The following is an 11687-nucleotide window of genomic DNA, read 5'->3' as shown; positions in this document are numbered from 1 at the left end:
CGAACCAACAACAACAACCATCAAACCAACAACAACAACGACCATCGAACCAACAACAACAACCATCGAACCAACAACAACAACCATCGAACCAACAACAACAACAACAACCATAGAACCAACAGCAACAAAAACAACCATTGAACCAACAGCAACAAAAACCATCGAACCAACAACAACCATCGAACCAACAACAACAACCATCGAACCAACAACAACAACCATCGAACCAACAACCATCGAACCAACAACAACAACCATCGAACCAACAACAACAACAACCATCGAACCAACAACAACAACCATCGAACCAACAACAACAACCATCGAACCAACAACAACAACAACAACCATTGAACCAACAGCAACAAAAACAACCATTGAACCAACAGCAACAAAAACAACCATTGAACCAACAGCAACAAAAACCATCGAACCAACAACAACCATCGAACCAACAACAACAACACTTCTTAATGCACTATGCAACCCGCAACCATTTGATGCTTTCACACAAATTAAGAAATATCAGTATTTTGCTTTCAGAGGTTTTTATTTAATTTTTATATTTTCAAGCAAACTTATTAAGTGACAATTTCCAGGCAACCAAGTATTTAGAATCAACCAGATTGGGGTTCTTAATGGCTACCCAACGAACATCGAAGATGTGTTTCCTTATGCTCCACATGATATAAATGCAGCTCTTACTTTAAAGATAAATGGAGAGACAGCAACTTATTTAATAAAGGTTGTTTTGAATGGATGTAACTTATCTATCCTCACGGGGGGGAGCAAGGACAGTCTTTATAACCTGGGTGTTCTGTTTAATACACCTCATGCCCGTCTACAACTTGCTATATCTATTTCCCTAATTTAATTCGCTAACGAAAGCAATCAGTTTTTTCTTTGTATACATTCGGTCAAGTTAACATGCCAGTTTTTCTTGTTATCTTATTATATATATTCATAATTAAACCAGTATCCAAGCTAAAAGTTTAAAAACCATTGCCTTTTTCTTTGTTGAACTATAATGTTCATTAGGAGATAATGGTTGAATTTTAGCGACTGTCATTTTGCTTCTGGAAGAATGAGTTGAATGTAACTTACTTTATCCTCGTGTGGCTGGAAAACAACTGTCGTTATCACATGGGTTTAACACCTCGTGCCAGCTTATGCGTTACCCTGTATGTTACTTTGTGGATGAATAGTTTTAGGGGACTTTTTCTTTTTTTATGTGTGGCTGATAATTTTGACAACCCATTAGTGACCACTGGGTTGGAGCAATTGCAATTAATGGTTTTGCCCAAGGACACATACGCCCACAAATTGTATTTCCTTTCTTTTTCATGTTTCAATTAATCTGATTTTCATTACTCCATTTGAAGAGCTAAATATAACAAATGTTTTTATTACCAGGACAACAAATATTGGAAATACAAGTCGTTTGGTTTGATTGAAGCCAACCTCACCCATACATTATGGCCAGACATTCCATATAATATCAATGCTGCGTTCTATATACCAAAGCATGGGAAATTTCAAGCAACAATTTATTTTATTGAAGGTATTTTAACATTCTTATTCATAGAAATATTAATAATGTCTTTAACCCACAAGGAGTATTTCTAAGCCTTGTATTGATACACCCATAACAGCGACTACAAGCCCCCAACCACTAAAAAAAGTAAATAAATTACCCGACCCGTACTTTTTACTTACAAAACACAAAATTCTGTGCAATTTATATTAACGATGTTAAACTAAGCGTAATTTGATTTATCTCTTCAAATACGATTAACGAAAATCAAATTAATGAAAACAATGACGAGAAGGAAATTTGCATGACAGTCATTAAACCATCACATGCGCGGTATGTATTTAAAAAATCTCTTTCATTAAAGGAACCATTTTAACCCGTAGGTTGCAAGGTTCACATGTACACGGTATTGACCAACAAACAGTTCATGAAGTTTAATAAAGTGAACCTATGTCACCAACTACCAAGTGTTGATGTTGAAAATATCACCGCGGCCGCTGTTAATCACAGAAGGCTTTATATTTTTATTGGAAATATTTATTATCGGTTGCGTGTGAGACACAGGTGAGTTGTAGTGTTGGGCTTTGAACTGTATTTGACAATTTTACTCAAGTAGTTTTTACCCATAGCATGTTTTAACGACTGTAGTTTTGCTGCCAATTCCCTTCTCTTTGTTGTTTTAATTAACTTGGTCCTCGCTATTGTATTCAAAAAGATAAATGAATAAATATGAGATAGTTATTGTTATAAAACCACCACTCATAAACATTACAACATAGATATGTTATCATGGCTTTGATAGATGGCAATAATAAAATATTATTTTAATTTATCCGAACGTGGCAAGTATTACATGGTTAAAAAAATATTCATTTAAAAACACCGTATTTGCACAGATCCAATTTCAATCATTCACGAAACTATCCTGATTATCCACGAAACAAAGACAATTATTGGCTTGGTTGTGTTGATTACAATTAAACAACAAACAACTTTATTTACAAACAAACAATGGAAGTATTATTACATCACCAATATATATTGAACAAGTTATTTTCCTCAATTTTATTTTACAACAAAATACAGATTTATTTCTGTTGTTACAAAGAAAAAACTGATTGCTTTCGTCGGCAGATGGTGGCAGAACTGAGCATAAAACTCTGCATTCTTTGGTTTTAAAATATAATCAACATATGTTTCAAGTACAGCAGTAGAGGAAATGAATGTAGATGTTCATGTGTTCTTATACATTCATGCATATAGTACAGCTGGTATATTCTATTTATGTACAGTTGGTTTGTACAACTCAGTGAGCATTAGTAACAAAGTGTTTGAGTTCTCCCATCACCAATATATGTATAGCAAGTACATGATGGTGAATCTAAATACATGAAAGCTTGGGTTTAACTTTGTTGATTTGTTTCCCACATTACACCCATCAGTGTTACAACATGACGTGCACGTTTCTGTCAGTATTCCCCAACCTTTGTACCTGGTGATATATCAATGTATGTAACTTATTTATCCTCGCATGGCGGGGCAGCGCTGTCGTACACGGGTGTTCTGTTATATACACCTCAATAGTGATATATATGCCTATGTTGTTTTGTGGTCGAACCAGGTGCGTTAAATAACCAGAGAGGTCCTGGTTCAAGTCCCAGTGTTAACATTACATATCTCTCATCATATTTAACTTTACAAACAAATCTCGAACGTGGGAAGAGAGTTTCTCCTGACCTCGCTATGTATAGGCCTCTGTTACGTCACAATATACCAATGTACAAATAAAGGTCAACGCGTTCAACAATAAAACATTGTCCAGCTTCCCGTGACGTCATATAGGCGGTTTGTTTGCATGCGGTTACGTCACAATGTGGTGGTGTGTTTTATTTATTCCGTTATAACAAACAATTTAAGCGATTCTTTTAAATCGAACACGCTTTAAGTGACGTCAGAGGAGCAATAATACGTCATAAACAACCTCTATTGTTAAATAATTGACGTCATCAAAACAACAAACCTGCAGCCATAGTAACAAGATTCCGAACAACTTCGTTCCAAACGCGTCACCGTTCCCTGAACTCTGATTCGTTCAATCTATCACGTGGTTAAGGGGGGTAAATGCGCTTAAAAGAACAAACAAAGAAATATCTACACCCAGCGTTGTTAAGCGCAGGTCAGCTTAGATATTTCTTTGTTTGTTCTTTCAAGCGGCGTTTATACTACAGCGTAGCTCGCCTCGGTGTAAAAAGAACAAACAAAGAAATATCTACAACCAGCGTTGTTCGGTCTAAATATCTCTTTTTACAAAAGAAAGTTCACAAAACCACTCACTAACCCTGCAGTAAACGTCAGTTGTTTTACATCTTTGTAGAAATTGTGGGAAATATGACATGTTCATCTGGCAGTTATCCACGTGATAATGATGTTTGTTGTAATATAAACAATCGTAACAATGCAAGTATTGCGTCACAATGTCTGCACATCCTGCAAGTTATTTGATTGGTTAGTTTAAATTTGAATATTATCACGTGACTTACCCGCTGTGACGAACAATAGAAAGATGTAGAATGTTTTATATGTCGTCATTATGGCTCTTGTGACGTCAGAATAATATGAATATTATAAGTAAAGTATATCAGTATATCAACTGGAATATATATTTCATTAAATGGTGTTCAAGCTATGTCGTCATTTATTACGTCAAAATGACGTCGCATAAAGTAGAGCTATTAATTAACTGTGACCATGACATCATACAACCTCCATTGTCATACTTGACACTTCGGCTGTTCCAACACTACATCTATACTCCCTGATTAATTACATTGGTAGCTACTTAAATTGTCACAGTGGATGGTTTGTCGTATTTAATCTCATGTCCTGTCACATATCTGATGATATATAAGGGCCAACTGTCAGGTCGATACGTTTCGATTGTGTTTCTATTTGCGTAGTCTGCTACATACATTGAGATACACCAGATGCCAAGATAATTCTATTGACTTAAACTAGAGATAAAATGCTTTGGGATTGTTTAGGTGGCAATTGTTAAGAAAAGTTTGAGATAAACGACAAAGAGTGTACCGGTTGGTGGGATAACCGACAGACAGTGTACCGGTTTGTGGGATAAACGACAAACAGTGTACCGGTTTGTGAGATAAACAGCAAACAGTGAACCGGTCCGTGGAGTAAACGACAAACAGTGTACCGATTTGTGGGATAAACGACAAACAGTGTTCCCCCCATTCATAAATAAAGTAACCCCCTCTTTACAACGAACTACTCGACGCAACCATTGGCGACCGATGATTTCCTGTATACACGCATTGCACTGTGTGGGTCGCGTGCATAAACTCTCTCAAAACTTCCGTCCAACGGTCCATGTTGGTTGTTTGGCGTCAACCGGATATCGACGATCGCTTTGCGGTTTCAAAATAGATCCAGTACAGTCGTCGGTAAAATTAGATTGGATTGCTCGTTTTTCTGACGTACGCACTTAGTTATAACACAAGCCAGCAATCGTATTAAGATTCAAAGTTTCGTAAAGTCAGTGTTGAACGTGTTAGCTCAGGTTAAGGTTATAGGTTGCTGGTAATAGGAATTAGAATACTTCGGGTAAAAACTATACTTAAGGAAAAGTGTCAAATAAAAGCGTCCCTAGTAAACCCATGATAAAATATAAATTAACTCTTTTTGAGTTGTATTTAATTAAACAAATTAGGATTTGACAATTTTATTTAAAGGGTTTTTACCCATAGCGTGTTTTAACGACTGTTGTTTTGCTGCTAGTTCTCTTCACTTTGTTGTTTTATTAAATATAACCTTCACTATCGCATCCAAATAGATAAGCAGCAACAAGTCAGATTTTGTATTAAATATAAAACAAATCATTTATCACATGAAGTATTAAAACAAGCGGTTTATGTGAGTTGCCAATATTTTGACTTGCCGACAAAAAACGCGCCATTTTTAAAGTTTAATTTAAACTTGTAACTTTACCTTGACATTTAAACACTTTGTTTATTTAATTAAAGTTTTCCAACTATGTATTTTATCAACCCTGGATAACTGACGTTAATTAAATACCAAACAGTGGGTTCACCAATTCAATAAATGTCATCGCGCCCCAACTATACGTGCACAAGAAACAATTAACATTAACTTAAATGTGAAACGTCTTTTCTTTGATGCAGCTTGTCCTCACCTAGCGTTATTTATAACTTTTAAAATTGTTCATTTAGCGGCGTTTGATTCGTTGGTATGCTCCTAAGGTGGGGGTTTGGAAGGTATGCTTATTGGTGCAGGGAACGCTTTTAGTTAGTTGTGTATTCATAATATTGCAACGGCACCCACTCTGCCGTAAATTGTCCCTTTTGTTTATTTTGCCTTAAATAAGTTACCACTAAGGCCGCAATAGAAAAGACGTAACGAAAACTTTATATTAATATTTGTGTTTTATCACAGATAACAAGATATCACAAAGGGTTTATAATGAATAGTGTGGACGATATACGGGGAAACGGAACCACAAAAAACTGCTCTACTTTAATTCAAGATTACTATGATGGATTGACTTTGAACATAGATATCGAAGAATCTGGTGTGACGTCAGTTATATACGGATGCATATTCTGTATAGGAATGATTTCAAATCTTGCCCTGATGACGTGTCTATGTAGGGGGGGAAGAAGGGACGCTTCAAAGGTCTTGATATTAAACTTGGGTAAGTTGCGTGTAGCTTGTACTAATGTTTAGATATATCCCAACATCACAATAGTTTATCCCAAAGTTAGTATAGACCGGTTTATCCTAACCAATTTAAAATAAAAACGCTCCGTATAAAGCCAAAGCGACAACTCCGGTAGAATGTGTGTGTAGATGTCGCTTTACTTAACGGGCGTTCAATTGCACGGTTGGGGTATTTGGTCATTATTATCTCTGGCCCAAACCCCAGGTGCCCTGGCCCCACCCATCTAAAATAATACAGACCACCCCCATAATAACCCCACCCCACCCCACAGCGGTAGCCGACACCCTCCTCCTCCTAACACTCCCTTTCGCCATCGCGCATCGGGTTCAACGTCGATGGATCTTCGGTAGTTTCACTTGTAAAGTGGAGGAAGCGATTAAGTTTGTGAGTTACTACAGTTCCATGTTGTTCATTACCGCCATGGCTGTTGACAGGTAATTATGTTTTATATTCAATGTAGCGTAAAACTTTATAAAGATAATTTAAATCGATGTGAGTTAGGCTGGTGTTTATTTGGTTTAACAGACACGGTTTTAAACCGATTTCTACGCATCGTTTTTATAATTGTTGTGGTCTTTATAAGCGTTATACATACTATGGGGGATAAGCATAGTTTATTCCAACCAATATCTTTCATCGTAAGTTTTTTATCGTTGGTGCAAAGCTACAAACAGCATTGAGCATTTGTGTCTATTTAGGTGTTGCGACCAAAGTGATTGCGACCATGTTTTTTTTAATATGTTTTCACCATAAGCCTGTTTTAACGACTGTCGTTTAAAGCGTTGAGCAACTGTCTTTTTGAAATCGTTAATGCTTTAATACTATTGTAATTGATCAAACCAAACTTTTGCATGCAGATACTATTCTCTCTGCCGCCCACGCGCGGATAAAAAAAAATCCCATTCTCGCTCGGTGATCGCATCTGTCGTTTTGTGGTCGCTGTCCATCACGTCAATCATTCCACTTCTAATGTTCGCTGAGGTTGACAACTTTGGGAGGTGTAGCGTCGTGTTCCCGGGGAATAATGTAAGTGATGTTAAAGGTGGAAGGTTCGAGGCTCGATGCTGCTATTATTGTGGGCATGGCTTTGTGGGTTTAGCGGCCACGCGTTTTATTTAACACTTTCACTTATGGTTTTATTTATAGCGTGTTTTAACGACTGTCGTTTTGTTGCTAATTTCTTGGTTGTTTTGATTAATTTGATCTCCGTTATCGTTGTTCAAACTGTCAGCCATGCTAAAAAGCAATCACCCACAAAATTACATACGCAGTAACTCGTAAGCGGGCACGAGGTGTATAAAACAGAACACCCATGTTATAACGACTGTTGTTGCCCCGTCATGCAAGGATAAATAAGTTACATACGCAGTAACTCGTAAGCGGGCACGAGGTGTATGAAACAGAACACCCGTGTTATAACGACTGTCGTTGCCCCACCATGCGAGAATAAATAAGTTACATACGTGGTAACTTGTAAGTGGGCACGAGGTGTATAAAACAGAACACCCATGTTATAACGACTGTTGTTGCCCCGTCATGCAAGGATAAATAAGTTACATACGTGGTAACTTGTAAGCGGGCACGAGGTGTATGAAACAGAACACCCGTGTTATAACGACTGTCGTTGCCCCACCATGCGAGAATAAATAAGTTACATACGTGGTAACTTGTAAGCGGGCACGAGGTGTATAAAACAGAACACCCATGTTATAACGACTGTTGTTGCCCCACCATGCGAGAATAAATAAGTTACATACGTGGTAACTTGTAAGCGGGCACGAGGTGTATGAAACAGAACACCCATGTTATAACGACTGTCGTTGCCCCACCATGCGAGAATAAATAAGTTACATACGTGGTAACTTGTAAGCGGGCACGAGGTGTATGAAACAGAACACCCGTGTTATAACGACTGTTGTTGCCCCACCATGCGAGAATAAATAAGTTACATACGTGGTAACTTGTAAGCGGGCACGAGGTGTATGAAACAGAACACCCATGTTATAACGACTGTCGTTGCCCCACCATGCGAGAATAAATAAGTTACATACGTGGTAACTTGTAAGCGGGCACGAGGTGTATGAAACAGAACACCCATGTTATAACGACTGTTGTTGCCCCGTCATGCAAGGATAAATAAGTTACATACGTGGTAACTTGTAAGCGGGCACGAGGTGTATGAAACAGAACACCCGTGTTATAACGACTGTCGTTGTCCCGCCATAATGGATAAACGAACAAAGATAATATTAAATGGTTGTATTAGTTGTCAAACACGTTACAGGTTCTTCCTGATGATTATTGGGAGTTTAGTGATTATTATAAGGACGAATTATGTGATCAACTAGCAGGGTTGGAATCGATGGTTGGAGATTATACTGGGGTGGTGAACGATACCATGTTAGGGGAAACACCTACTAATGACGTAAGTTATGTTTATTTATGTTTAAGATTTAAGAATTATGTTTAAGATAGCCCATCAAATGTATTTTTAAAACTCGTTTTACAAACTTCTTGTTGTTTATTTCCGTATATTTATTATTTATAAGAATACTTGTTACATAATCCACTCAACATCTGTTCACAGTTGCCACGGGTCCCACCGCGGGTCCCATCTTGCGTTCATCCTCCCATAAGAAGTCTCCACATATGGGTGGTTTGCAATTTCGTGCTCGGGTGAGATAATAATATGATGTAACGTAGTTCAGGTTCGTTTGAGGTTAATGCGACTTCATTTGTAAAGTGCTTGGACGTGCGTCATAAAAACACGTTGTCACTGAAGCGTAATGAAGTGATTCGATTGGTTATAAAAGGAGGCGGCTGCCCACCACAGTCTTTATTTTTAAAGAGCCGAAAAATCGATTATAATGAAATTCAATCTGTTTAACATATTGTAAATCTTACACAAATATGCGTATCAACCATGGGGTGTGTACACTGTTTCCAATAATTGTGGATTTAGCAGCCACCCATTTATTGGACACTTTCCTCAAGTAGTTTTTTTACCCAGTATTGCTCGTTTCTAATCTTTGCTACTGTAATCGAGGAGGTAAACAAACTTAATGTTATGTATTATAGCATTTGTTTTATAGTACAAACTTGTTACAGTTCTGAAACTGCTAACAATATGCATTATTACGTAACATCCCCAGCTTTGTGATTCCATTCATCGTCATCTGTGTTTGTTACACGAGGATAATGAGGTTGAATCGGTTTGTATTTCGAAACTTCTTCGGGAGATCTAAGCGTCGAACCCCAACCCAAGCTACAGGGGAGGTAGGAATGATCAGATTCCTTGTAAACATCAGAGGATATGGGTTCAAAGCTCGCTGCTGCCACTATTGTTGACGTATATGTCCTTGGGCAAGACACTTAACGGCAATTACTCCAACCCACTGGCCACTAATGGGTTGTCGACATATATGAAACAGAACATCGGTGTTGTAACGACTGTCATTGCCCCGTTGCAAAACTAACTTGTTTAAGTATCTTCATTAAGACAACAGGAACACTTAGTTTTACTGTGAACTGAATAAATCTAAGGTTGGAAAAACTAAGGACACCTTTTCATTCTAGTTCCTCGTCTCATTTGGTAGTAAACAAAGAATATTCAAAGAATTATAAAATCGTATCCTCACGACTCCCATATACCGCCCCCCACCCTACTATATATTATGTTTTGAATGTTCTGTGTTTAAAAATATTTTGTTGCAGCTTCGTGGGGTGGCAGGGGAGGAACGATCGGTGTCGGGTCGGTACAAAGTATTAATGGGGGTGTTGGTGAGTGGTTTGTATTCAGTGTGGGTGTGTGGTAATGTAGACATTTGATGGTAAACCGGTTGAAAACTTAACCTGTAAATACACGGCGTCAACTTAAAAATCACTGTGGACTTTTGGCCAGAATTTAAATAACAAGTTACGATTCGTACATGATACGGAACATTAATCGTCTTTGGATGACCGAAAACAACTTGGCTGATGTAGGGTTGGTAATTATTGCTTCAAGACCTCCCATATTAAAAAGAAGCAAGATTCCATCTCACACACAATTAAACACTTCATTTAACTCAGCAATTATTCCCATAGGTTCCATGCTTGATCGTTGCTTTCCTGTTGTGTTGGTTTCCCTACCATCTGTGGCACTTGGCACAAATAACTGGCATTCCCAACGTAGATGCGGCCACCTGTGAGTCGGTGAGGGACGCAACGTTCTGCCTCGCTTACAGCAACAGCGCGCTCAACCCAATTCTTAACTCTTGTTTCTTGTTTAACGTTAAGGTAAGTTGCACCAACCCCTTTACTTTTATATATTATATATAGGCCAAGAATGAATGAAGTAACTTATTTATCCTCACATGGCGGCAACGACAGTTAAAACATGGTTGTCCTGTTTCATACGCCGTGTGACCCATATTACGACGCTATGCCGGGTAATTGAATTCCTTTTAAGCAGGTTTCTATTAGTTTGTATTTGTTTTATCTCAGGAACGTTTCAAGTCGTCGGTGAATTGGTTCCGGTCGTTCAAAGACAAACGCACAACGGTGAGATATCTAATGTAGTATACCATATACGTCTCTATATGTTATTGTAAAAGCTTTGTATAGTAGGGTGGGGAAGATGGGACACCTTTTAATCTATTTTCTCGTCCCGTTTGGTAGTAAACAAAAAAAATGAAAAGAATTACAATAATGTATCCTCACGACTCCCATAGACCGTTGTTAGTTGTTAAAACACGATCAAGATATTTGGATATTATGAGCTAAAGGTGTCCCATCTCCCCCACCCTACTATGTAAGGCGACTGGGGGAACGACCAACCATGGTTAACCAAGTTATATGAAGCGACGTTGAACAGTTGGTTACCACGCCAGTATTTAACCTACACTCGATAAGAGTTCGAGATATTTAATGTTCATTGCTTTAACCTAGTGGCCATTAATTAGTTGTCCAACGGCTGTCGTTGCCCCGCCATGCGAAGATAAATAAGTTACATACGTGGTAACGTGTAAGCGGGCACGAGGTGTATGAAACAGAACACCCGTATTATAACGACTGTTGCCCCACCATGCGAGTATGAACAACCTCCACCTTTTATATTCCAGGAAAACACGACCAAGCCTCCAGAACCGCTGATGATGTCAGAGATTGAAGTCAATTTTGAAACAAAGTTTTCGATTGTTGACGACACAAGGACAACTATTGACATCCAATAGTTCATATTATGACGTCATATTTTATTTATTGCTCCTGGATAAGTTACCAGCATGATGACGTATTTGATGATTGCAAATAAATTGTGAATTGTAATTCTGGTTGAGAGGCTGTATAGATATGAATGAATGTAACTTATTTATCCTCACGCTGTGGGTAATGACAGTTATAATATATGCGAGTTTG

General features: G+C 38.0%; 3 protein-coding genes across 3 annotated transcripts in view; 2 read left to right on the top strand and 1 right to left on the bottom strand.

The window, feature by feature from the left end:
• Positions 1–2518, top strand: part of LOC108949956 — a 5256-nt gene extending 2738 nt beyond the window's left edge. Inside the window, exons 5-8 of the mRNA XM_018814214.2 lie at positions 603–748; positions 1417–1564; positions 1921–2101; positions 2434–2518. Of these exons, the coding sequence (XP_018669759.1) occupies positions 603–748; positions 1417–1564; positions 1921–2101; positions 2434–2518 (560 nt within the window). The remainder of the gene's footprint in view (positions 1–602; positions 749–1416; positions 1565–1920; positions 2102–2433) is intronic.
• On the bottom strand, positions 2491–4374 carry LOC100180055. Its single transcript, XM_002128905.3, has 4 exons — positions 4078–4374; positions 3876–4024; positions 3558–3634; positions 2491–3029 (listed from the first exon to the last, which is right to left on the bottom strand). Exons 1-4 carry the CDS (start codon positions 4124–4126, stop codon positions 2882–2884), a joined length of 423 nt encoding a protein of 140 aa, XP_002128941.1. The 5' UTR covers positions 4127–4374; the 3' UTR covers positions 2491–2881.
• A 1634-nt stretch (positions 4375–6008) lies between these two features.
• LOC100178391 (neuropeptides B/W receptor type 2-like) lies at positions 6009–11616 on the top strand. The gene is made up of 10 exons (XM_002128923.3): positions 6009–6263; positions 6562–6724; positions 7148–7316; positions 8575–8715; positions 8878–8966; positions 9443–9566; positions 10005–10070; positions 10377–10568; positions 10776–10832; positions 11393–11616. Exons 1-10 carry the CDS (start codon positions 6032–6034, stop codon positions 11501–11503), a joined length of 1344 nt encoding a protein of 447 aa, XP_002128959.1. The 5' UTR covers positions 6009–6031; the 3' UTR covers positions 11504–11616.
• The last annotated feature ends 71 nt before the right edge of the window (positions 11617–11687 follow it).

This window comes from Ciona intestinalis, chromosome 12 (genome assembly GCF_000224145.3).
Source record: "Ciona intestinalis chromosome 12, KH, whole genome shotgun sequence".
Lineage (NCBI taxonomy): Eukaryota > Metazoa > Chordata > Ascidiacea > Phlebobranchia > Cionidae > Ciona > Ciona intestinalis.
Note: the sequence above shows the minus strand (reverse complement) of the source record. Positions and strands in the feature narration are given on the sequence as shown.

What these genes read in the sequence shown, in the direction of transcription:
- LOC100180055 (XM_002128905.3), bottom strand. Translation starts at nt 4,126, where the DNA reads ATGACGACATATAAAACATTCTACATCTTTCTATTGTTCGTCACAGCG. An exon ending in TCTATTGTTCGTCACAGCGG is followed by an intron (nt 4,025 to 4,077) that starts GTAAGTCACGTG and finishes AATAACTTGCAG; the next exon opens with GATGTGCAGACATTGTGACG. An exon ending in TCTTGTTACTATGGCTGCAG is followed by an intron (nt 3,030 to 3,557) that starts GTTTGTTGTTTT and finishes ATATATCACCAG; the next exon opens with GTACAAAGGTTGGGGAATAC.
- LOC100178391 (XM_002128923.3), top strand. Translation starts at nt 6,032, where the DNA reads ATGAATAGTGTGGACGATATACGGGGAAACGGAACCACAAAAAACTGC. An exon ending in GGTCTTGATATTAAACTTGG is followed by an intron (nt 6,264 to 6,561) that starts GTAAGTTGCGTG and finishes CCCACCCCACAG; the next exon opens with CGGTAGCCGACACCCTCCTC. An exon ending in GTTTCTTGTTTAACGTTAAG is followed by an intron (nt 10,569 to 10,775) that starts GTAAGTTGCACC and finishes GTTTTATCTCAG; the next exon opens with GAACGTTTCAAGTCGTCGGT.